Raw genomic sequence first — 24,175 nt, 5'->3', positions numbered from 1 at the left:
TTTTTTTAAATTTATTTATAAGTAACTATCATATTATGATTGCATTAATTTTATTACAAACAATAATAATAATAATAATAATTTATGAAGTTAATTTTCATAATTTTTTTTTTTGTTAATACGAATAAAAATTTACAACAAATTTTTTTTTTTTCTCCATTCAATTTATCTCTCCAATATAAATGATAATGTTATCAAATTATTATCATTATCAAATTATAAAAAAAAAGAAAGTTTTTTGTCCAGCATCCTTTTTGTCATATATTATTAAAATCACAGATTTAATGTTTTATCGATAATAATAATAATAATAAAAACAATCTTGAAGTTGAAAAGTGACACAAAACACTCAGAAATACATAAATATAAAAAGAAAAACTGTAAAATATAGTAATAATAATAATAATGATAAGAAAACCTTAAAATACCTGTAGTAGTAGTAGTAGTTGTGATAATAATAATAATTTTTGACAAATGTGTAACAAAAGGATGCCAACATACAATAATTAAAATCCTTTAAATTTATTAATTTATTTAATTATTTATTTATTACTCTGTCGGGGACGTCGTTATTTATATATATAACCACTTGTTTATATTATGTATTATGTATCTATGTATCTATGTACAAATACATAATAAATAAGGCGATATATTTTTTTTTTTTTTATATTCAATTTACAAAATTATTTTTAATTTATAAAAAAAAAAAAAAATTCATTTAGTACGTTTAAAAAAAAACTGCGATTCATTTAAAAAAAAAAAAAAAAAAACATTTAACGGTGGTTTTTTATTCACGTATATAATGTGTGTGTGTGTGTGTGTGTGTGCGTGTACGCATTCACGCATAAAAAAAAAAAAACAAAAATTTAAATTATAAACAAACGGTATTGTTGATATAATAATAATAATAACAATGAAATTATTTATGTATATATAGCGTTTTGTGTTTTAAGGCCTTTGAAACAAAAAACAAAAAAAAATTTGAGATCTTTTTTTTCCCGCCCCTTCCCCCCCCTTCTCGTTTGCTTTTCTTATAACAGACTAGAATTGATATTAACATTATTATTATTATTATTATTATCAAATTATCATTATTAACAATTGTTACCACTTGGAGTTAAGCCCATCGTTTATTATTTTCAAACGAAAAACTAAAATTAATCCCAAATATTTACAATTAAAAAAATAATAATAACTTTAGGTAATGATTATAATTAATAATGATGATGATGATAATAATAATAAATAATTATTAAAGAGGCTGCGACTTCAGATGTTGCTGATGATGATGATGATGATGATGATGATGGTGGTGGTGGTGGAGGTGACGATCGTAAAAATTAAAAACCTTCGTTAAAATTAATTAAATTAATTAAAATATTTTTTTCCCCCACTATCCATATTTTCTTATTCCACTTTTTATTTATTTTTAATAATAATAATAATAATAATAATAATAATAATATAAATAATCATGATTGATTGAGTCCTGCCTTACATAAAAAATGAAAAATGAAAAAGAAAAAACAAATCAACAAACAAACAATGCAAAAATAATAATAATAATAATAATAATAATTTGGCCAACAATGACGCTAAACAATATTATTTGAACAAAAAAAATATGGTAATAATAATAATAATAATAATAATAATAATAATAATAATAATAATAATTTTCATTTTTCCTTTTTTTTTTCATTTTTTTTTTTTTTTTTTTTTTAGTTTTTTGGTTTAAATTTTCCCGCGCTTTTTTTTCCTGTTTATAAAAAATTAAATCTAAGGTAACAAAAAACAAAATGAAATATATTAGTATTATTATTATTATTATTACTATCAACATTATTTCTAATCTTTTCCTTTTTTTTATTAAACAAAAAAAAAAAAAAAATTAAAACAATTAAAATCATAAATTTAAAGTAAAAAAAATATAATGATAATGATAATGATAATAATAATAATAATAATAATAATAATAATTGAAAGGTTTTCTAATCCACTAAAAATGTCTACCCTAAATAATTATTATTTATATACAAAGCTCATTATAAACAATTTCCTTTTTTTTTTTTATATTTTTCCACCATGTATATTAAATTCCATAAAATATTATTATTATTATTATTATTTTTGGTAATAACGATAATAATAATAAGAATTTGTTTTTAAAAAAAAAAAAAAAAAACTTATTATATCATTTATAAAAACCCAAATTTCAAAATTAAATAATAATAATAAAATAAATAAATAAAATATTATTATAATTTGCATTAAAAAAAAAACAAAAATTTAACGGTCACCAATCAATTATCATTATCATTATCATTATTATTATTATTAATATTTATGTACAAAAATTACAAATAAAAAAATAATTAAAAACCACTAATTTTTCTTTTTTTTTTTGGGGGGATACTTTTAATAACTACCTGATTAAGGTTCATTTATTTTAACGAGGAAGCAACAAACAATTTTATCATTATTATCATTATCATTATTATTATTATTATTATTAATTTTTTTTTTTTTTTTAAACAACAAACAAAATTTGCTGTCCTCAATTTTTTTTTTTTAAAATATAAAAAAATAAAAATTTTATTATTAATTAAATAATAAAAAAAAAACAAACAACTAAAAATTCCTTCAGCATTAATATTATTATTATTATTATTATTGTTTTTTTCCCTTCTTTCTTTCTCCCTTTTTTTTTGTTAAAAATAATAATTTTCCCGGTTGATCATTTGACAATTAAATAATAATACATACAAATTAATTTTATATTTTAACTTGAAAATAAAAAAAAAATTTATATATATATATATATATAATCATTTACAATATATACAAAAAATTATATATATTTTTTTTTAATGTTTTATAACGGCGCACACGCACGTGCACACGCACACACACACACACACATATATATATATATATATAACATTCGAGATTGCTTTATATTTTAATATACTTGATAAAATTACAATAAATATATATATATATATTTTATTATATTATTTATTTATTTTATTATGAGGAATGATGAACACTGCATTAATCACGTGACACAAATAAAATGTGCATCCAAAAGGCAATAATTATATTATTATTATTATTATTCATTTTTTTCTTTTATGTTAATATATATATTAATCGCGACAATTATTTTTTATCCGTAATAAATATTATTATTATTATTATTATTTTATTTAATTATTATAATTACTATACACGTTATCAATAATTAATTTCCTATCAAACATTTTTAATTATTTTAATTTTTAATTTTTTTTAAAAAATGAAATCGCAGCCGGTAATAATAATTAAAAGCCCCTCCCCTTACCCAATAATAATAATAATAATAATAATAATAATAATAATAATATTAAAATTTAAAAAATAAATTATTTAAAACATTTGTTTGTTTGTTTTGTCCTTTTAGTATTTTAATCAATCAAATAATTTACAAATTAAATATATTATTAAAAAAATTCTTAATTAATAATTTCCAATCAATTCGTCATTATTATTATTATTATTATTATTATTAATAATCATAATAATAATTATAATCATTTTAATAATTATTATTATTATTATTTTTTTTTAAATTTTCCCCGTGAAAAATTATTTATTTAAAAGGCCAAAAATTAATAATAATTATCATCATCACCGAATAAAAAAAAATCCGTTTAATTTTTTTTTTTTTTTTTTTTTTTTTTTTTTTTTTTTAACATTACAATTGTAAAAAACAAAAACTTTATAAATAATAATTATTTTATATATAAATCTGTATCAATTATCATTTTGCACTTTATTTAAAAAAATTATAATGTTAATAATAATAATAATAATAATAAAATTGTATGTCGATAAATCGCAGTTTAGACAATAAAATAAACGATCATGTTAAAACGTGCTTGCCGGGGGGGGGGGGGGCAGGGGGCAGGGGCAGAGATAGGGGTTCGTGATAATAAAAAAAAAATATATATATATATATATATATGCATGTATATATACGACGTATAAAATTATCGATTAAAATGCACAATAAATCAGACTCGGACGATGACGATTGCTCAATTGCTATCACTTTAAATACGCTTTGTATAACAAGTTTGTTTTTGATGTTTCTTTTTCTTGTTCCAATAAAAATAACAAATCTTTAAGGTTGACCCGTTTCAAACGTGGTCTAAGAGGCAGATGCGGTCGTCCGAAAAGCGTACCCGATGATCCCGTACCCGATGCCTGAAAAAATAGAAAGAATAAATAAAAAAAAAAACGACAAATTTTCTTTTTTAAAATCAATTGAAAAATGTCGAGAAATACTTACATCCCCGGAATTTCCAGGTCCGTCCAATCTTGGTTTTTTTCTTGGTCCTATAGCTTGAAGTGCAGTGAGATTGGCCTCTCTTTGTCGAAGCTCCTCCATTTCTGCTCTTTGCATCTGCAAAAGAAAAATCGTCCGTAATTAAAAACTCCCTCTCGACACAACAACAAAATGCAGACTCGCTTCTTACTTCTTTGGCTTTGGCCTTTAATTTCACTTGTTCGGGATCCTCAGACTTTGATCTACTTTTTGCCGCTCTCAATAAAAGCTCTCTTTCCTGCTCCTCGTGTCTTTTTCTCTCGACTCTATCTAGTTCTTCTAAAAACTTAAGCTGACCCTTAACATCTTGTACTACTTCGTATCTCGAGTCCAACTGTTATGAATAATTAATTAATAGTAAAAAAAAAAAAAAAAACTCAATTTTTTTTTTTTTTCTTTATCGATAAAACAACATTTTTTTCCGATCGTAGCGGAAATGAAAAATCACCTTAATAACGTCTATTCTATGCTCTGCTATGCAAGCTAATTTTTCTATTAATGTTTTTAATCGTTCCTGGCACGCGTGAGACACCAGAGATGCCACTTCTGAACTCGGTTCGTCCAATCCGTGATTAGAAACTAAAATTTTGTTTTTTTTTAAAACCTCGTTAAATATTTTCCATTTTTCAAAATAAAGAAGAATCGTACGCAGAAAGGAGTAACGCTCACCTATTTGCCTAATTTTATTTTGCAACGGTATTGAATGTAAAAATATTTCATCTTTAACCGATCGAATTTGAGTACCCACAAATTGTGTTGAACCCAATATCCTTTGGCTTTCTTCCGCAAGATTTACACCACCCATGGCGGCCACATCGTTGATATCATCGTCTCCACTACAATAATAATAATAATAATAATAATAATTTTTATCACTCCTCGAAGAAGAAGAAAATTTTTTTTTTTAAATTTTTTTACCTAAAACTTGTTGCTCCAAACTTAAGTTCTTCGTATCCCCCTTTGGAAATAACTTTGGATATTGATTTATTTGTTACGGAAGGAGTACTCGGTTTTGCAATTACATTTATACTTCTAGAATTATTCGCATTTGATTTAGTTTGAACAGTGGTTTTGGTAATAACTTGTTTTACGGGAGTTTTAGTCGTTTGGTTTTTTGGTGCAGCTGCCCTTGCAGGAGTTGTCGGCCGTATTTGATGAACCGGCGGCGATGACGGGGTCTGGGATGATATAGGCGTTGTATGATGAAGAGGAGGCGGTTGCGTTGAAGTTGCTAAAGGAGTTTGACCGCGAATAGATGTCGCGATTATTTTACCTTGAGCAGGTATTTGTCCTCTAATGGGCTAAAATAAAAAAAAAATATAAATTTTTTTTTTCGTATTATTATTATTATTTTTCAAAAGTTTATAAATCCATATAATATAGAGATAATGGAAAACTTACAGTGACAAACCTATTTTGCAGGGTTCCCATTCTAGGAGTAGTGACACTAATATTCTGACCTGCAGCATTAAGTGGCGCAACTACCCTGACTGTTTGAGTTACCATTTGAGGCCTCAATTGAGCCTTTTGTAAAATAAAATAAAATAAAAAAATTTTTTTTTTTTAAAATTCATTTCTTGTTCAAGAGTGAAAAATTTAAAGTCCATTTTGAAATTATCGTACCTGCATTTGTGGCACTTGGGCAACACTAGCAGTTGTACTTACAACTTGCTGTGGTGGAGGTCTGATTCCTTCTATGGTCATTTCTCTTGAAAACAGAGATTGACGTAAAAGAGGGAGACTTTTCTGTGAATGAAAAATTTTTTTCATTATTATTTAAAATAAGTATTATAATTATTTTTATTTGTTCATTATTCTCACTCTAAAAAGTATAAAATACAAACTTTTAAAAATCCTATTAAACAAGGCTGAGGAGAAGCATTTAATAGTTTTTCTAGTCTGTCACAAAAGTCTTCAGGTTCGACTTTGGCATCGATTAATTCTTGAATTAAGGTTCGAACATTTCTTTCAACAGCTTTAGGCTCCCTACTAGACAACTCTAATAGATTTGCAAGGAACTTTCGACATTTTTCTTTGGTAGTATCCATTTGCTGTTTCTTAAAAACAAATGTTTTTTCAAATTATTACACTTAAACTAATAAATTGCAAATTCAATTTATTAATTGAAATAAATTACAAAAAAATAAAATAAAATAACAATAAAAACTTTATATAAAAATGAAACTAGATTATTTAAAGATTAACAGTAATAATATCTCTTAAAATAAATGTAGAAATTAAATACAAAGTTCAAATAAAAAATCGTTCACTTTTTAAATTACTTTTAAAAAATTTTAGAATTCAATTTCAGCAACATTTATTACAAATAATATTAATAACACCACTCTAAAATTAATAGTTAAAATTAATTAGTACTTACAGGAGTAGTTGCTGTAAGCCCTGGTGGTTGAGAAGACTGTATAGAACCAGCAGTGCTGGTTGCGATAACAACTGCTGCTGTCGAGCCACTCTATAAACAATTTTAAATAAATTTTCAGCAATACTATATATAGCACACTAAATACTTTAAAAAAAGTTTGAAGAATAATAATAAATTATTAAAAATATAATGAATTAATCAAGAATTTTAATATACTCACCCCTTGCTGTACAGGTAAAGATTGAATTCTAAACTGGGATGCATTATTTGAAGCTATTGTACCACTAGGAGCTCCAGGAGTAGCCGTTGGAGCTGGTCCTATCCTTATTAACTGTAATTGACCACTTTCACTTTTAACTAAAATATGACCACTACCACCCGGTTGTAATCCTTGCAATGGGGAAAGTGTTATTTGTGTAGGTTGATTAGGTGCTCCTGGACGGCTTATCACTTGTGGAGAATTGATAACTACCCTATGCTGAGGTAGACCTTTCTGTCCTTGAATAGGAGTTCCGGGTCTAACAGCATTTACATTTAAAATTTGAACTGTGTTTCCCACTGATTGTCCTGCCATTAGAGGCTTTGCGAGGGTAACAATCCCAGGAGCTGCAGTAGTTCCAGGTGTGCCCTGGGTTAATGTCATACTACCTGCTGTCATGGGACCTGAGCCTGGTGTCTTAATAACAAGTGTAGCACCAGAAGGTTGACCTTGGTCAACTTTTATAACATTAATTGCTCCAGGTAGAGACTTATTTAAAGGTGAATTTGTCACTATTGTTTGTACATTGGAGGGCACTGAACTTATCACACTGCTGGGTATACTACCATTGGGTAAAGTAATTGTTTGAGGGAATGACACTCTGTTATTAATATTCACAACTTGAGGACTTCCTAATTGATTCCCGGCGGGATAAGTCACTATTTTAACACCATCACTTGATTTTGTTATGACATTTGGTCCAATTTGACTGATGGGCAAGCCACTTAATGAGGTCACTACTGTATTAACAACAGCAGAATGCGCGAGACTAGTAGACCGAACAAGAGTTTGTTTTGTATTTGAATTTCCATCAGGAATCACACCACCAGCATTATTTACTAATCCCTCTGATTCTTCATTTGATACACCGTGTTTTTGAACAATGCCCCCGTTTGAAATAGTATTATTCACATGATTTTGAACCACCTTTCCGTCAGCATTGCTCTGAACTGAAGTAGGAGGTACTAACTGCGTCTCTAATGAGCCGACTAAAGCATTCACGGCTGATTCATCGACGTCAGTACTAAGCGCTTCCTCTAGAAACTGTGTTGACGCCATTTTCTGCCGAGATCCAACTGTAAAATGAATTGCGCATGCGCCAAGTGCAAATTTTTACCCAGAGTGCATTGCCCCTACTATGGTGAACGAAGAAAACACTTTGCCTCCATCTCAGTTTTCCTTTCATATTTGATGATAAAAAATATTTGGAATAATTTTTTAAGCAAATTTTGCTAAAAAATTATATAAATTAACAAAATTTTTTGTCAATTTCAAAATATATACATTAAACAAGTGTTGATGTCCTAATATTTTCTACGCATTAACAACGCGCATTAATTTATACGCCTGTGCACTTGAGTTTCTAGAAAAAAACGTGTCATTAACAAACTTTAAAATAAGTAAAGAAATGTCAGAGCAAGTCTTATCGATATTTATAATTTAATATATATAATTAGAATTTATGTGAAATTTTTTACATCAAAATAAATATTTTAAAAAAATTTTGAAGTCCACTTAACTGCTTATGACCGAAATATATTTTTTTCAAACGTTCCATCCTTTATTAACTAACAAATATAAAAAAGTTTGTTAAATAAACTTATACAAGGTTAGACTAGAGATTTTTTATAATTAAATTTTTTTATTTTTTTTTTTTTAACATTCTCATTATTATTAAATTTTAAAAATGTTTTCAAAAATTTCAATTTGTAAAATCAATATTATTGTACTTATCAATTATGACCACTCGGAAGTTAACAAATTTAAATTTCTTTGATATTTAATCGTTATTTAATACTTTTATTCTTAAATTATTATTATTATTATTATTATTATTATTGTAAACTGAAAAGAAAGTAAATTTTAAAGTCGATAAAAGTTAGCTAATGTTTTTTTTTTTTAAATTTTTTATATTTTTCATAAAAATATTTTTACCTAACTTAAAAAATCTAAATCGGTTTTAGGCATTCTTTGTTGAATTCTATTACACTTTGTACAAATTTGACTGTTTTGAAAATAGCAAGAAAAATGAAATGTAGTTTGACATTGACGACATGACACCACATTTTCTTCGAATGGAAAAATTATATTCGTGTCATTACATAATTCGCAAAAAAAACCTCTTCCTTTACAAACCTATTAAAAACAAATAAAAAAATAAATTATTTACTAATGTATCATCATTTTTTGTGGAGAAAAATAAGCAATTTAAACTATAATACAAATGATGTGAATATCGATTTACCTCACATTTTTCTTTTATGTGTTTTATAAAACTATCTTTTATTTTATTAAGGTGTTTGATAAGTTCTCCCGATCTCAAATCCAACAAATCTTGTAAACTATACAATTCTTCATTTTCCATGAAGTGACGTTTATCATTGGTTTGCCAAAGTAACTGTTCCTCTAGTGCAAATTTACAAGAAGTTAAATATTTTTTTATTTGCATCAGTTGTTGACGCAATTCCTAAAAATTATTAATGTCATATTATCATTTGTTATTCGCATTGAAAATCAACGTTTTAATTCTTACTTTAACGGTTCCTAATTCTTCGACGCAAGCAAACAAAATGGGATTAAGTTTTTCTAATTTAAGTATTGGTAATTTAGCCATAAGTTTTAAAATTTGTTTCGATGCCCTACAAACAACTCTTTCTTCAAAATCCCAATTAAGAACTACCCTGGCAGGTATCACAGATGTCGAATTCCAATGACAGGTCGTGCAATAATATTTTCCAGTGTAGTCGCATAATCTAGGCTCCATTGTGTTATTACCTGTCGAGAAAATTTTACATTAAATCAAAATGTCTTACAATTAATTTTATAATTATTGGATGCATGTTAGAATAGAGAGAGAAAAAAAAAAAAAAGAAAAAAAAGAAAAAAAATTTTAACGTCTTATTCGATAATTTTAATTATCTTATTGTTGATACCTGACATATCGCCGAGGTAAGATAATATTCCAAGGTTAAATGTTCTATTGCCAGCTTTAAATAAAATTATTATCATTATTTTAAAATGATTGATTAAAAAATTTATTAAATGATTAATGTAATATTAATACTTACTAAAAAATTTATGAGACAAACATTCAGCGCATCTGTAATTTTGATCTGCTAAACCATCATCGGATTCTGGACAAATATCGAAAATATATAAAGGTTTTTCCGTTATTATAACATGTGCACATACTCTACAAACGGAATTTAAACACCTTACATGGCATTTGTAATCACACTCTAAAAAAAATAAACAAATAAAATACATTTGTTATTTATTTCCTTTATAAACGCAAAATATAAATAGTAACCATGTTACTTTTTAAACGAGTAAATATTTGTATGAGACGAATAATTTTAAGATACCTGAGCATAAATACCAATTATGTAAAACGTTCCAAATGACACCGCTGCATGTATCACAGTAATAATGAAGAGTCGATTTGGGAAAACTTTGAAAAGAAAAATGATGACCAAGTACAACCTTGTTAGACTCTGTATAATTGATATTAGTAGTCGTAGTCGTAGTTTCTTTCATGTTTTCCATTCTTATCCTTAATTCTATTAATCTTCTTACAAGCCATTTTTTTTGTTCTGAATCTTCTGTTATTGATAAAATCATATTTTTACAACTTTCAATTGCGTTTTCTATATCTAAAATACTTGAAGAATCTAAGAGTTCCTGGAAGAAAAAAAAAAAAAAAAAAAACATTAGTTTCGTATCTACGATTATCGTAAATTCAAATAATAAATAACATAATTTTCATACCTCTGGAAGACTCAAATATGTTTCGGCTGTTACGTTGCACAAAGATTCATTTGAATTTTCAATTATTTCAAAATCATCTTCTGGTCTTCCAGATTCAGATTCATATGAATTGTTCGGTGTTGCCATTTTAATTTATTATTTAAAAAAAAAAAAAAAAAAAAATTTCAAATAAAGCAAACGTTATCTTTGTATTTTTATAATTACATTATTTAAATAAAAATAAATAAATGTGAAATAAATTGTGGTTGACATAGTCCGTACGAAGTAAATATTTACTATCATCATTATTGATATCACATGATATCATTCTCCTTTGTCTTCAATATTTAAACATTAAGCGTATATATATATTTAAAACGATTAAAATGTAAAAAAAAAAAAACCTTTTAATTTAAATCAATTCCATAATAACATGATTAAACTATTAATAATAATAATAATAATAATAATAATAAGAAAGAAAATATGCAGATAAATAAATACTGTAATAAGTCATAGATATTGTAAATAATAATAATAATAATAATAATAATGTTAAGTATCTTAGTACGCCAAATAATAATTCGCTTATACAATCTGTTTCCACGTTTTGTAAACAACAAGGTACTGGATAATATACCAAGTATTTTTTTTTTTGTGATTTAAAAAAAAACATTTTCAAATATGGCTGGGGATAAGAAAAGACGTAGTAGGAGTCGTGAAAAAGACAGAGATGAAAAATTTAGAGAAAGAAGACGTTCTAGAAGTCAATCGAAGGTAGGCAAATTTCCTTTCTGACCTCATAACCTTACTTTCTTAAAAACAATTGGCACTTTTTTTGGATTCCTGCATGAATATTGATTTAAATTAATATATATATATATACGATTGATAATTTAAATTATAATGTGTAGGAGAGAGATAAATCAAAAAAGAAAGATAAAGGACGAGATAGACAAAGAAGCAGAACAAGAAGTAGAAGTAGGAGTCGAGACAGAGATAAATACAAAAGGGATGTTAAGTCGAGGTAATTTTACTTTACCTACATTTGATTGTAAAAGTCATTTCGATAATTTTTAAGACTTATTAAAGTTTATAATCTTGATCTTTTCATTAATTAACTATTTTACTTTATAGTGATCAATCATCTTCAAATTCAACAGTTAAAAAGGAAGTAACAGATCCTGTAGAAGAGATTCCAGCGGTAAAAAAAGAACCTCTGTCTTTAGAGGAGTTATTATCAAAGAAAAAAGCAGAGGAAGCTGCAAGGAGTAAAGTAAATATTAAATTAATGTGAAACTTATCATTAATGTGGGAATTATTATGAAGGAAAAAATCCATTTAGCTTTTAACAATTAAAATATCGTAATCAAACTATGCTTCTAGCCTGTTTTCCTTAGCAAGCAAGAAAGAGCGGCAGAGGCTTTACAAAGGAGACAAGAAGAAGTGGAAAAGTTGAGAAAAAAACAAGAAGAAGAAAGAAAGAAAAGGATTGAATTTAGCAAGAGTGCTCAATCGAATTCTCAAAATGATAAGAGCGAACGGGATAGACATGATGACTTCAGAAGAGATAAAGATATTGACAGAGATAAGGATTCATTTAGGTAAGTCTATCACCATTTATACTTGTTTACTTATTTTACAATTCCTGAAAATATGTATATTGTGTAGGAGAGGTAAAGATAGAAGTCAAAATGATTCCTTATCGAAAAAAGCAGACTTGGATGAATCGATAAAAGACAAAGAAAAAGAAGCTGAAGCCATCAAAGAACGATATTTGGGTATAGTTAAAAAGAAAAGGAGAGTTAGACGATTAAATGATCGAAAATTTGTTTTCGATTGGGATGCTGGAGAAGATACATCTTTGGACTATAATCCTCTATATAAAGAAAGGCACCAGGTATCAAACATATGGAAGTCACCAAAAAATTCTTTTAGTACAATTTGGGAGAAAAAAAAAAAAAAACAATGGAAATTTAATCTTTTCAGGTACAATTTTTCGGTAGAGGAAACATAGCTGGAATAGATATAAAAGCTCAAAAGAGAGATCAATCAAAATTTTACGGTGAACTTTTAGAAAAGCGTAGAACTGATGCGGAAAAAGAACAGGAAAAAGTCAGGTTGAAAAAATTGAGGAAAAAAGAAGAAAAGCAAAAATGGGACGACAGACATTGGTCGGAAAAAGCACTGGACGAAATGACGGAACGTGATTGGAGAATATTTCGGGAAGATTACAATATAACGATTAAAGGTTGAAAGAAATTTTTTTTTTTTTCGTGACAAAAATTAGAGGCTGATGAAATAATAACTAATTCATTCATTAAATTCATACAAATTTTTTTTTTAGGAGGAAAAATACCGGATCCCATAAGGAATTGGAAAGAAGCTAAAATTCCTCAAGAAATATTAGATATTATCGAAAGGGTCGGATATACGGAAGCGACTCCCATACAGAGACAAGCCATACCGATCGGTCTTCAAAATCGGGATATAATTGGCGTTGCCGAAACGGGTTCCGGTAAAACTTTAGCATTTTTAATACCGCTCATCATGTGGATACAATCGTTACCCAAAATACAGCGAATGGAAGACGCGGATCAAGGGCCCTATGCTATCATACTTGCACCTACGAGAGAATTGGCACAACAGATCGAAGAAGAAACAAACAAATTTGGTAATCCTTTAGGGATTCGTACGGTCGTAGTGGTGGGAGGTCTGAGTAGAGAAGAACAAGGTTTTAGATTAAGGCTCGGTTGTGAGGTAATTTAAATAAATAAATAAAATTTAGAATGAATGATTGAATGAATGAATGAATGAATGAATACATTCATTTCAGATTGTCATAGCAACTCCGGGACGATTGATTGACGTTTTGGAAAATAGATATTTAGTTTTAAATCAATGCACTTACATAGTTTTGGACGAAGCTGATAGAATGATCGATATGGGGTTCGAGCCGGACGTGCAGAAAATCTTGGAATACATGCCCGTGACTAATTTAAAACCGGATACGGAAGAAGCAGAAGACGATAAGTTTCTACTTGCGAATTACAATTCTAAAAAAAAATATCGACAGGTGAGTGTTAATTTCAGTTAGGACGAGTTAATGCAGGCACTCGAGTCAAAGAATTTCGATATTACAGACTGTTATGTTTACGGCAACGATGCCTCCAGCTGTCGAAAGATTAGCGAGAACGTATTTGAGAAGACCAGCCGTTGTTTACATCGGTTCCGTCGGTAAACCGGTCGAACGCGTCGAACAAATCGTACACATAGTGTCGGAGCAAGACAAACGTAGAAAATTGTGCGAGTTGTTGGCAAGAGGAGTCGAACCTCCGGTCATAATTTTCGTCAATCAAAAGAAGGGTGCAGACGTTCTGGCGAGAGGACTCGAAAAATTAGGAGTAATAATTTCCATCATTTTACAAAACTAGCTTGTTTCCTTTAAAGTTTAAAAATTGGGTGATATACCTAAATTATTATTATTATTATTCTTTCAGTACAATGCTTGCACGCTTCACGGAGGTAAAGGACAGGAACAGAGAGAGTACGCTCTGTCGTCTCTAAAGAACGGAACCAAAGACATTTTGGTAGCCACCGATGTTGCCGGCAGAGGTATCGACATAAAAGATGTTTCCATGGTTATCAATTACGACATGGCTAAAACAATCGAAGGTAATTTTAAGTTTTTTTTTTGTACATGTTGATGATTAAATGTAATTAAATTTGATTATATTTAGATTATACTCATCGTATCGGGAGAACCGGAAGAGCTGGAAAACACGGGATCGCCGTTTCTTTTTGCACAAAAGACGATTCGGGTTTATTTTACGATCTCAAACAACTTATATTATCTTCTCCCATATCGACATGTCCGCCGGAACTTTTAAATCATCCCGATGCTCAACACAAACCTGGAACTGTCGTTACTAAAAAAAGAAGAGAAGAAAAAATTTTCGCTTAAAATAATAATAATAATAATAATTAATTTTTCAAAAAAAAAAAAATAAATAAATAAATCACGTGACCATCATCATATGTAACGATTAGTAGTCTTCTGTCTTACTAATAATAATAATAATAATAATATATTATTATTTTTAAAAGAAAAAAAAAATTTATGTTTGTTTTGTATTATTTTCCAATTTCCACGTTAAAACAAACACCAACAAACACTAAAACCGATGGGAAAAAAGGGTAAAATATAAAAATTCATTTCACGATTAAAAAATACTATTTAAAAAAACCTCAACTTTTATAATTTAAGTTTAGGCTTGGTTACAAAAAAAAAAATTCAGTCGGAAAACTATTATTATTATTATTGTGATCATTTAATGAATAGCGTTCGTTCGGTGAAGTCCAGCAGCACCTATATTTATTATTATTATTATTATTTTATTTTTCTCGCAATTAAATCCTATCATGTTGATTTATTTTCTCCGGTTGTTGTTGTTGTTGTTGTTGTCGTCGTCGTACCATCTTTTCCACTTTCCATCAAAGCCTGTAAAAAAAAATTATTTATTTATTTTAGCGAACGAGCGTCGGAATTTACTAGAAAACTATTTAATTCACCTTTAACGGCAAATGTATTTGACACTCTTCAGATATGGCGACGACGGTACATTCCGTTGGCGGTTTCGATTCGAAATGAATCGTTGAACTTATCGATAGTGTTGTTATTATCAACGAATATTTCTTTAAAGTTCTCAACAAATCTTCGTCGGAACTTATAACGAAAGCTGCGTGCAAAAAAAAAAAAAAAACAACAAATTATTTTTCATCGTCATCGTTCCCCCTCCCCCCCGCGCGCGAAAAAAAAAAATTTTTTAATTTTCTCTTCAACGTTCGAGACCGACCTTCCGTTTTTACTTTATTTGGTACGTTATTTTCCGATTTGGCTGATCTGATGGCGTGTACGACTTTCATTATAAACTCGACTTCTTTTTCTAGGGTTTCGTCGCGCCATGAATTTTCCTCCACTTCCGGATACGGGGTAACGCAAATGCTCGGGGGTTCCCACGATGATTTCCTAGGTAACCTTTGAAATAATTCTTCCGTTATGAACGGCATGAATGGCGAAAGCAATCTTAGACCCACGTCCAACACGGTGTAAAGCGTTTGCTTTCCCGCAGATATTTCGTTCGGTTGACCGTTGTACATGACCGGTTTCAAACATTCCTATATTTGACAAAAAAAAACGTTGATTAAACCTTAAGGTCGAAACCTGTTTCGAAATCGCAATAAATATGAACGATTCAGGTACCAGGTAAACGTCGCACAATTCGTACAACCAAAGATTGTAACAAGCCGTTGTCACTTTTGGAAAATCGTAAGCTGCAAAACCTGAATTACAGGCTTCGACGGCTGCGGACAACCTGCTCAGTATCCATCTGTCCATGGGACTGGCATCCGAGAGAACCTTTATTGATAAAAAATCAAAAAGTTATTTAAAATTAGTTTTCATTCAACAATTTAATTTGACAAACCTTTAAAAACAAATCAAACGTGAAGAAAGCTAAAAAAAAAAAAAAAAAAAAGTATTTAACCTCTTGTAGGTTGACAAGGCTTGTCAATCATCAATCCCATAAATTACAAAAAAAAATTCAAACGCCAAAAGAAAACAAAAAAACGAAAAAAGTAATCAAGTTAATATTATGAAAAATAAGAGGTCATCACTAAGCAAAACAGGAAGCACTACAAAAACGTTTCTAACTAAAAACAAAACTAAAGAAGTAAACAAAAACAAAAAAAGAAAAAAAAAAACTATCGCAGTCAAGTCTTTCCATGCAACTCTCTCACCTTGTAAAAAACTCGACCCTCACTATCGTTAAGAAAACAACGCCTGAACATTGGGTCCAACCTTAAAGAATCGATGTGTCTCCACCACCTCGTAACGTGGGGAAACTCGGAATTCAAATCTGTTATCGTCAAACTCGCACCGTCCAGAGCGTCCAAGACCTGCGAATCGACTAGGGAAGGTCTGTGGCCCTGGAGGTAACTTTTATCGGATAAAAAACCGTTTAATATAGCGAAAATGTCTTTCGAATAACTCGCCGCGTTAACGGATTTGAAATAACTTGCATCTATGCCGTGAAGCAGAGTATGCAACGGATGAGTGATTTTTTGCGACATCTGAAATTTTAATTTTTACCACCATTACCACCGGACACAATGGAACGCACACGACAACCACAAGAATGGAATGAGGAATCAAAGTGAAAAAATGGAACAAGGGGGGCGCGCGTTGATATTTCCCGTGCCGAGGAACAAAAGAATTCGATTCATTTTCCCTTTAAACTTTAACCGACTTTCCATGATTAGCGTTTTACCGTAACGTAAAGACGACTGACTGACTTACCAGAGTCGTTTTGGGTTTGAAATCCGCATTAAGGAAATTAAGAGCGAATTTTGTCGCGTTCCAAATTTTATTGCAAAAGAAACGATATCCTTGAACTCTTAGTATATCCAAATTGATGTCGCGCCCTAAAAAAAAAAAAAAATAATAATAATAATAAAATCGGTATCACGACAACTTTTTAAAAATCCCGCATTTAATAAATACCTTGAGTCATGTACGCGCACAAGGCAAATCTCAATGCATCCGTTCCACATTCTGGAATTCCATTCGGATAATCCTGCTTTTGTCCCGCTTTGGCTTTTTCGATTTCTTTCTTATCGAGATTTCCCTCTTCCAATTGCTTCTGAAGGTCTTCCAACGCGATACCTTTGATTACATCCATGGGATCGATGACGTTGCCCAACGATTTGCTCATTTTTCGTCCGTGAGCATCTCTTACCATCGGATGAAGATATACTTCACTACAAAAGAAAATTTTTTTTAAAAATATTACAGGATTACATTTATATAACAATAATAATAATAATAATAATAATAATAATAATAGAATTAAAATTATAAACTTACTTAAAAGGAAGTTTTCCCATGAGTTTTTGACCAAAGAAAACCATTCTGGCAACCCAAAAAAACAATATGTCGTGCCCCGTTTCCAATAGGGTACCGGGATAAAAGGCTTGTAAATCATCAGTCTGAAAAATAATAACAATAATAATAATATTTAATTTTTTGAATTTTCCGAATTAAAAAAAAAATATAAACAAATGCATACCTGTTGGGGCCAAGCGAAAACCGAAAAAGGAAATAAAGCAGACGAAAACCAGGTATCGAGAACATCCTCGTCTTGTTTTAATGTTATTTTCGATTCGTCCACGTTAAATTTTTTTGCAGCTTTTCCAAGGGCTTCTTCTTTCGTTCGACCAGACACCCAATAATTGTTGTCTAATTCCTGTTGGAAATTTTAATTCGCATTAAAAATTTTCGTTCGAAGGAAAGTTGAAAAAAAAAAAAAAAAAGTCGAAGGAAGGGAAATTACCGTTCCGGGAGGAATCGAAGGATCGTCGACAATTACAAAATAAGCTGGTATTCTGTGGCCCCACCATAGCTGACGAGAAATACACCAATCACGAATTCCGTCCATCCAGTTATACCATATCTTCGTGTGATTTTCAGGTATGATTTTCAATTCACCGGATCTAAACAAAAAATTTAGCAAACTTAAAAAGAGAAATTTCATTATCGTCATGAATGAGTAGTAATTGCAAACAAAATAATAATAATAAATTATTTAAATTAAATATAATTAATGTTCATTTACTTCACGACTTTTGTTGCGTCGGCAGCCATACCATCACATTTGACATACCACTGAGGTTTGATCAAAGGCTCGACGACGTCTTTAGATCGACTGCATATGGGAACGACCATGGGATTTTCAGTTGTCTCTCTATACAAATTTAATTTTTTCAATTGTTCTATGACCGATTTTCTGGCATCGAATCTCTTCATGCCCTGTAAACGAAATTAAATATTTTCTTACAATTTGTAAAAACAACAATTTTTTATTTAAATAGACCAAAGTATATCTTACGGTGAATTGCCCACAATCTCCACAGATTTTCCCTTCATCATCGATAATGGTTAAAAGAGGTAAGTTATGACGTCGACCGATTTCATAATCGTTGTGATCGTGAGCCGGAGTGATTTTAACCGCCCCTAAAGTTACAAAAAAAAAAAACAAAAAAAACGTCATTAAAATAATTCGTTATAATTTTTTATACAATTTAAAAGTGTTGAGCATCGACAAACCCGTTCCAAAATCCATGGTTACGTATGTATCGCAAATAATTGGAATTTTCCTATCACAAAATGGATGAACGACAGATTTCCCGTGAAGATGAGCGTATCTGGCATCGTCTGGATGAACGGCTACAGCCACATCTCCGAGCATCGTTTCCACACGCGTGGTTGCAACAACAATTTCTTCATCTGAATTTTCTACCTTGTAAGCAAAAGATACCAAAACACCGAATTCAATTTTGTCCTTGTATCCGGGTATGGCAAGGAGAGTACGTCCGGTGAGTTCTCTTTTATCAACCTAAAATATCAATGCTTATAATATGATGCTGCAAAACATGTGCATATCTACCATTGGAGAAAACATTGGTCTTCAATCAAACCTCAATGTCGGATATGGCTGATTTTAGGGTGCAAGACCAATTCACGAGCCTGTCGCTTCGATAAATGAGTCCAGATTCGTGAAGCTGAACAAAGGCTTCTGTGACTGCCGTGCACAATTGTGGATCCATTGTGAAACAGTAACGATCCCAGTCGACGGAAGATCCCAAACGACGAAGCTGTTGTGAAATACGATCTCCCTTTCTGTAAATTAATAAAAAAAAATAAAATTAATTAATTAATTGCAAGAAATCAATAAATAATATTTGTCTCAAGGCGAGAGAAAATCAAAAAAAAAAAAAAAAAAAAAAACTGCTTTTCAATCAGAAATGAAAGCGACAAAACCAAAAGAAAAAAAAAATTTTTTTTTTTTTTTTTTTTTTCAAATTTCCGTTACATCGTTCGGACCTTGATAATTAAAAACCTTTCGAAAAATAAAAAAATAAAAAGGAAATAATTTCATAATTTCGATGTAAAATTAAAATGAAAATCAATTAGAAAAAGGATAAAATAGTTTGATTGCAAATTACCAATTACCATTTTCCACAAAACCTAACTGAAAAATAAAAACCATAGACGTCAACAATTTTTTTTTACAAGCAACCACTTTATTTTCGGCGCGAAAATTATTATTGACACGGAGGCAAAAACAAAAACAAAAACAAAAATTCCATAGAGTGAAAAAGAGGGATGGGGGAAAAAAACTCTAAAATAAAAAATTGTAAAAGAAAATAATTAAGAGACATGATAGATGATGACTTAAATTAAAAATCCATTTAGAAAAAAAAAAATAAAAAAAAAAAGTGAAACGTAATAACTTGAAGCTTTACTAACCAAAATTTCCTTAATCCGGCAAAAAATAAAATAAAATTTTCGATATTACATTCTCGTATATATCAAAACTATTTAAAAACAAAAATTCATTAATTTCATCATATGTTATCTTACTCTATGACTATTAAAATTCAACACCCTTTATTCTGTTTCATTATTATTTATTGATTTACTTTTAATCTTTTTAAATTTTTTTTTTTTCTCCTTGATAATATTTTAATTTATTAAATATATTTTAATCACGTAAAGACGAATGTGAACGTTGGAATGTTTTCAATGATGTTTTTTTCACAACAAAATTCCTGACATTATTTTCAATGCTACTTTTGTACCTTTTTTTTTTCGTCCATAGTTCTATAGAACTCCATCATATCAGGAATTTGATAATGTATTATAAAAAAAAAAAAAAAAAAAAATTAAGTAATAAAAAATTTAATGATAAGATGGCGTTGAATTTTTGGCCCTTGATTTTAAACTTTCGTTTTCGCACTTTTTGTTTTAATTATAATTTTCTTCGTTTATTTATTTATTTATTTTTTAAATTTTTATTCGTTTGAAAAAGAAAAAAATTCATTAAAATCGTCAGAAGCAGATAATTAAACAGACAAAAGCTTACGAAAAATATAAATTTGATTAAAAAAAAAAAAAAAAAAAAAAATGAAGCGTAGGATTCGCGTAAAACAAAACAAAAACCGATGCCAAAAAAAACGTGGCGGCTAAACTATCGTGAACCAAATTTTAAATTTTATTTTAAATTTTTCTCTTTTTCTAAAAAAAAATTTCATTTTTATGTTTCGAGACTTAATAAATATAATAATAATAATAATAATAATAATATAAAAAAAAGAAAGAAAGAAACATTTTAAACAATTTTTTTTTCCAGGAGATGATAACAAAAAAAATCCTTTTTCTTTCTCTTTCTCATTCTCATTCTCCTTCTCCTTCTTTCTTATTTTTTCTTGTCATCATCATCATCATCATCATCATCATCATCATCATCATCATTATTATTATTATTAATATTTCGCAATAAAAGTTTTTTAAATATAATAAAGCTCGTTCCGACAACAACCAAGAAAAGAAGAAAAAAAAAAAAAGGTTTCATTAATTAATTTTTTTTAAAAAGAGTTCTCGACGTAAAATTTTTCCGAGTATTTTTATTATTAAAAAAGAAAAAAAAAGAAAGAAATTAAATTTTCATTTAAATGATGAAAACGTCAAAGAGAAAGAGAGAGAGAGATAATTATTAATTCCCCCCCCCATCGCTCCCAGTTTAAACGTCAATTTTTTAATTATTATTTAAAGGTATATATATATAAAATTAATTAGGACGAGAGAGAGAGAAAGAAAGAGAGAGAGAGAGAGAGAGAGAGAGAGAGAGAGAGAGAGAAAGAAAGAAAGAGAGAGAGAGAGAAAGAGAGAGAGAGAGAGCAAAAACTAATTGAAACGTTAAAATTTAATAATGTTAAATTATTTTTTTTTGCGTGTGTGTTTGTTCGTTTGTTTGCTTGTTTGTTTGTTAAATAAAAAAAAGAAACTCGAAAGAAAGAGAAAAAAAAAATTCTCGTTTGCAAAAAAATAAAAATTCAGCCAAATAGTAATAACTAACTACTAATAATAAAAATAAATGAGAAATTATAAAACATTTATGTTATTTTAAAATTTACGATTTTTTTTGCATGTTACGAAATAGCGTGCGGACGAGCGGGGGGCGGGGGGGATCGGACGTCACGGATGAGGAGAACCTCTTAAAAAAAAAAAAATCAAATTCTAAAATTACTCAGACTCCAAATTTTTTTTTTTTTTTTTAAATTGTGGGGGCATTTCATCGCCATTGTGTACCCAAGAAACATCACATTGACAAAACGCCAAAATATAAAAACTGAAAATTATTATTTTGTTTTTAAATTTTTTTCATCTCTCTCTCTCTCTCTCTCTCTCTCTCTCTCTCTCTCTGAGAGAGTCGTCGTCTTACGACAATTCAAATTCAAATTCTTATTTTCGACAAACTCTTTCTTACAGAAAAAACAAACAAACAAACAAACGAAAAAAAAAGAATATTAATAAGCGAAATAACCACCATGTTGGCAAACAGAACAAACAAAAAATTTAAAAAAATTCGACAAACACTCCTCCTCCTCCTCCTCCTCTCTCATTTACACAAAAAAAAAAACTTTGGGTCAAAGTCAAAAAATTTTCTTTTCGACTCTACGGCCTCGAATTTTCGGTAGCCCCCCCCCCCATTTTATTTTATTTTTTTTTTATTAATTATCGACAAAACGAAAAACGACGGTGAAAAATTTTATGTAATTTTTTTAAAATTTACTAGACCGATTCGAAAAAAAAAAAAAAAAAAAAAAAAGACAATCGTAAAAATAAAAAAATAAAAATTTCGCAGAGAAAATAATAATAATAATAATAATAATAATAATAATAAACATCGAATTTTCTTTTTTTTTTTGCGCGCGTGCGCGATTTTCCGACCATTTTCCTATAAAACGACCGATTTACGTTTTCCTCCTTTTAAATCCCATTTAGAAAAAAAAATAAAAAAAAAACTCTTTTGGCGTATCAGAGACCGTAATTTTATTATTATTATTATTATTATTATTATTATTATTGTTTTTTAACTAATTACTCATCTTCTATTATTATTATTATTATCATTCGCTCAATTAATAATTAAATTATTACTTATCAGTTAACAAAAAAATAAAATAAACATTTCGCTATCGTTAAATTTATTTCACATCTTTTATTATTATTATTATAATCGTCTATTAACCTTCTTCTTTTTAAACCATTTATGATAACACACATGATCATCGAATAGAGAGAGAGAGAGAGAGAGAGAGAGAGAAAACAAAGCATCAATAAAATAAAATAAAATAAAATAAAATAAATAAATAATTTTTATACAATTCGAGAGTTTATCTTGGTTGTTGCCAAACGAAAGTGAGAGAAAAATAAATAAATAAAATTTAATTATCTTATATCGCTCGGTGTTAAATTAAACGCTTTCGAAAATAATAATAATAATAATAATAATAATAATAATAATAATAATAATAATAATAATAATAATAATAATAATTATATAAATTCGATCGAAATCGTTTAAAAAAAGAAAAACAAGTAAAAGTGAGAACAAATTTTAAACGGACGACAAAACATTTTTATTCATCGTTACGAAAACTTTTAAACGACGTGTCACTAACCAACTACCAAAGTGTCAGCAAAAAAAAAAAAAAACGTCTTGGAAATTTTGTTGTCAGCGTGAAAACGCGTTTCCCATTTTCCGTTTTTCTTTTTCTTTTCCTTTTTGTCTCATCTCGAAACTCATTAAACAAGAAGAAGTGGAGGGAAAAAAAAAAAAAAAAAAGAAAAAAAGAAAACTTACGCGTTTTTCCATTCCCAAACTTTTTGTATGAATTTTTCCCGTCCGATTTCGTGACGAGTTTTTTGTTCGTCTTTCCAAAGCATTTTTTCAACGACGACTTGAGTCGCGATACCTGCGTGATCGCTCCCGGGTACCCATAGAGTCGTTCTCCCTTTCATACGATTCCTGAAAATTAAAAAAATTTTAAAAATTAAAAAAAAATTAAAAAAAAAAATTGAAATAATTAATTGCTTCGACTCCAACTACATCATCATCATCATCATCATCATCATCATCATCATCATCATAACAATAATAATAATAATAATAATAAAAATCGTTTTGAAATAATCACCACGTCGAATTTAATGTGTGCTGTCACACTTGATGTCATTTAAAAAGAATTTACTATATAACTGACTTACTTAATTTTTTTTTCTTTTCTTCGATTATGATAATAAAAATTAATCATTTTATTTATATGCGCGCACACACACACACACCACATATTATTATTATTATTATTATTATTATTAACAACCGTAAATTATTTTAAAATGATTGATCACGAGAGAGAGAGAGAGAGAGAGAGAGAGAGGAAAATCGATTTGATAATTTAAATTAATAAATCAAAAATTTTAAATTTAAACTCAATTTTAAAGGAAAAAAAA

At 28.6% G+C, this 24,175-nt stretch overlaps 4 protein-coding genes across 4 annotated transcripts in view; 1 reads left to right on the top strand and 3 right to left on the bottom strand.

Moving 5' to 3' along the window:
• Window positions 1–4,092: 4,092 nt before the first annotated feature.
• Window positions 4,093–8,070, bottom strand: Phum_PHUM537630 (transcription initiation factor TFIID subunit, putative; the record flags this gene model as incomplete). The annotated part of the gene is made up of 11 exons (XM_002431574.1): window positions 4,093–4,251; window positions 4,337–4,450; window positions 4,524–4,706; window positions 4,821–4,951; window positions 5,042–5,208; window positions 5,291–5,665; window positions 5,784–5,896; window positions 5,996–6,118; window positions 6,217–6,429; window positions 6,753–6,842; window positions 6,973–8,070. 11 exons carry the CDS (start codon window positions 8,068–8,070, stop codon window positions 4,093–4,095), a joined length of 2,766 nt encoding a protein of 921 aa, XP_002431619.1.
• An 876-nt stretch (window positions 8,071–8,946) lies between these two features.
• Phum_PHUM537620 (uncharacterized protein) lies at window positions 8,947–10,905 on the bottom strand (the record flags this gene model as incomplete). Its single annotated transcript, XM_002431573.1, has 6 exons — window positions 8,947–9,147; window positions 9,257–9,478; window positions 9,545–9,786; window positions 10,080–10,250; window positions 10,377–10,692; window positions 10,780–10,905. 6 exons carry the CDS (start codon window positions 10,903–10,905, stop codon window positions 8,947–8,949), a joined length of 1,278 nt encoding a protein of 425 aa, XP_002431618.1.
• A 537-nt stretch (window positions 10,906–11,442) lies between these two features.
• On the top strand, window positions 11,443–14,722 carry Phum_PHUM537610 (pre-mRNA-splicing ATP-dependent RNA helicase prp28, putative; the record flags this gene model as incomplete). The annotated part of the gene is made up of 11 exons (XM_002431572.1): window positions 11,443–11,535; window positions 11,673–11,785; window positions 11,896–12,034; window positions 12,145–12,362; window positions 12,430–12,658; window positions 12,748–13,009; window positions 13,106–13,518; window positions 13,595–13,834; window positions 13,902–14,162; window positions 14,259–14,433; window positions 14,499–14,722. The coding sequence occupies 11 exons, from the start codon at window positions 11,443–11,445 to the stop codon at window positions 14,720–14,722; spliced, it is 2,367 nt and encodes a 788-aa protein (XP_002431617.1).
• Window positions 14,723–15,321: 599 nt separating this feature from the next.
• The window catches only part of Phum_PHUM537490 (Valyl-tRNA synthetase, putative), a gene marked incomplete at both ends in the record, with an annotated part of 35,508 nt that continues 26,654 nt past the window's right edge, over window positions 15,322–24,175 (bottom strand). Inside the window, 14 exons of the mRNA XM_002431570.1 lie at window positions 15,322–15,497; window positions 15,615–15,936; window positions 16,022–16,177; window positions 16,558–16,890; window positions 17,117–17,241; window positions 17,321–17,577; window positions 17,684–17,805; window positions 17,886–18,062; window positions 18,150–18,309; window positions 18,432–18,625; window positions 18,705–18,829; window positions 18,923–19,211; window positions 19,294–19,495; window positions 23,526–23,690. Coding sequence (XP_002431615.1) covers window positions 15,322–15,497; window positions 15,615–15,936; window positions 16,022–16,177; window positions 16,558–16,890; window positions 17,117–17,241; window positions 17,321–17,577; window positions 17,684–17,805; window positions 17,886–18,062; window positions 18,150–18,309; window positions 18,432–18,625; window positions 18,705–18,829; window positions 18,923–19,211; window positions 19,294–19,495; window positions 23,526–23,690 — 2,803 coding nt within the window. The remainder of the gene's footprint in view (window positions 15,498–15,614; window positions 15,937–16,021; window positions 16,178–16,557; window positions 16,891–17,116; window positions 17,242–17,320; window positions 17,578–17,683; window positions 17,806–17,885; window positions 18,063–18,149; window positions 18,310–18,431; window positions 18,626–18,704; window positions 18,830–18,922; window positions 19,212–19,293; window positions 19,496–23,525; window positions 23,691–24,175) is intronic.

The sequence above is a fragment of the Pediculus humanus genome, genomic scaffold (assembly GCF_000006295.1).
Source record: "Pediculus humanus corporis 1103172108290 genomic scaffold, whole genome shotgun sequence".
NCBI lineage: Eukaryota > Metazoa > Arthropoda > Insecta > Psocodea > Pediculidae > Pediculus > Pediculus humanus.
Note: the sequence above shows the minus strand (reverse complement) of the source record. Positions and strands in the feature narration are given on the sequence as shown.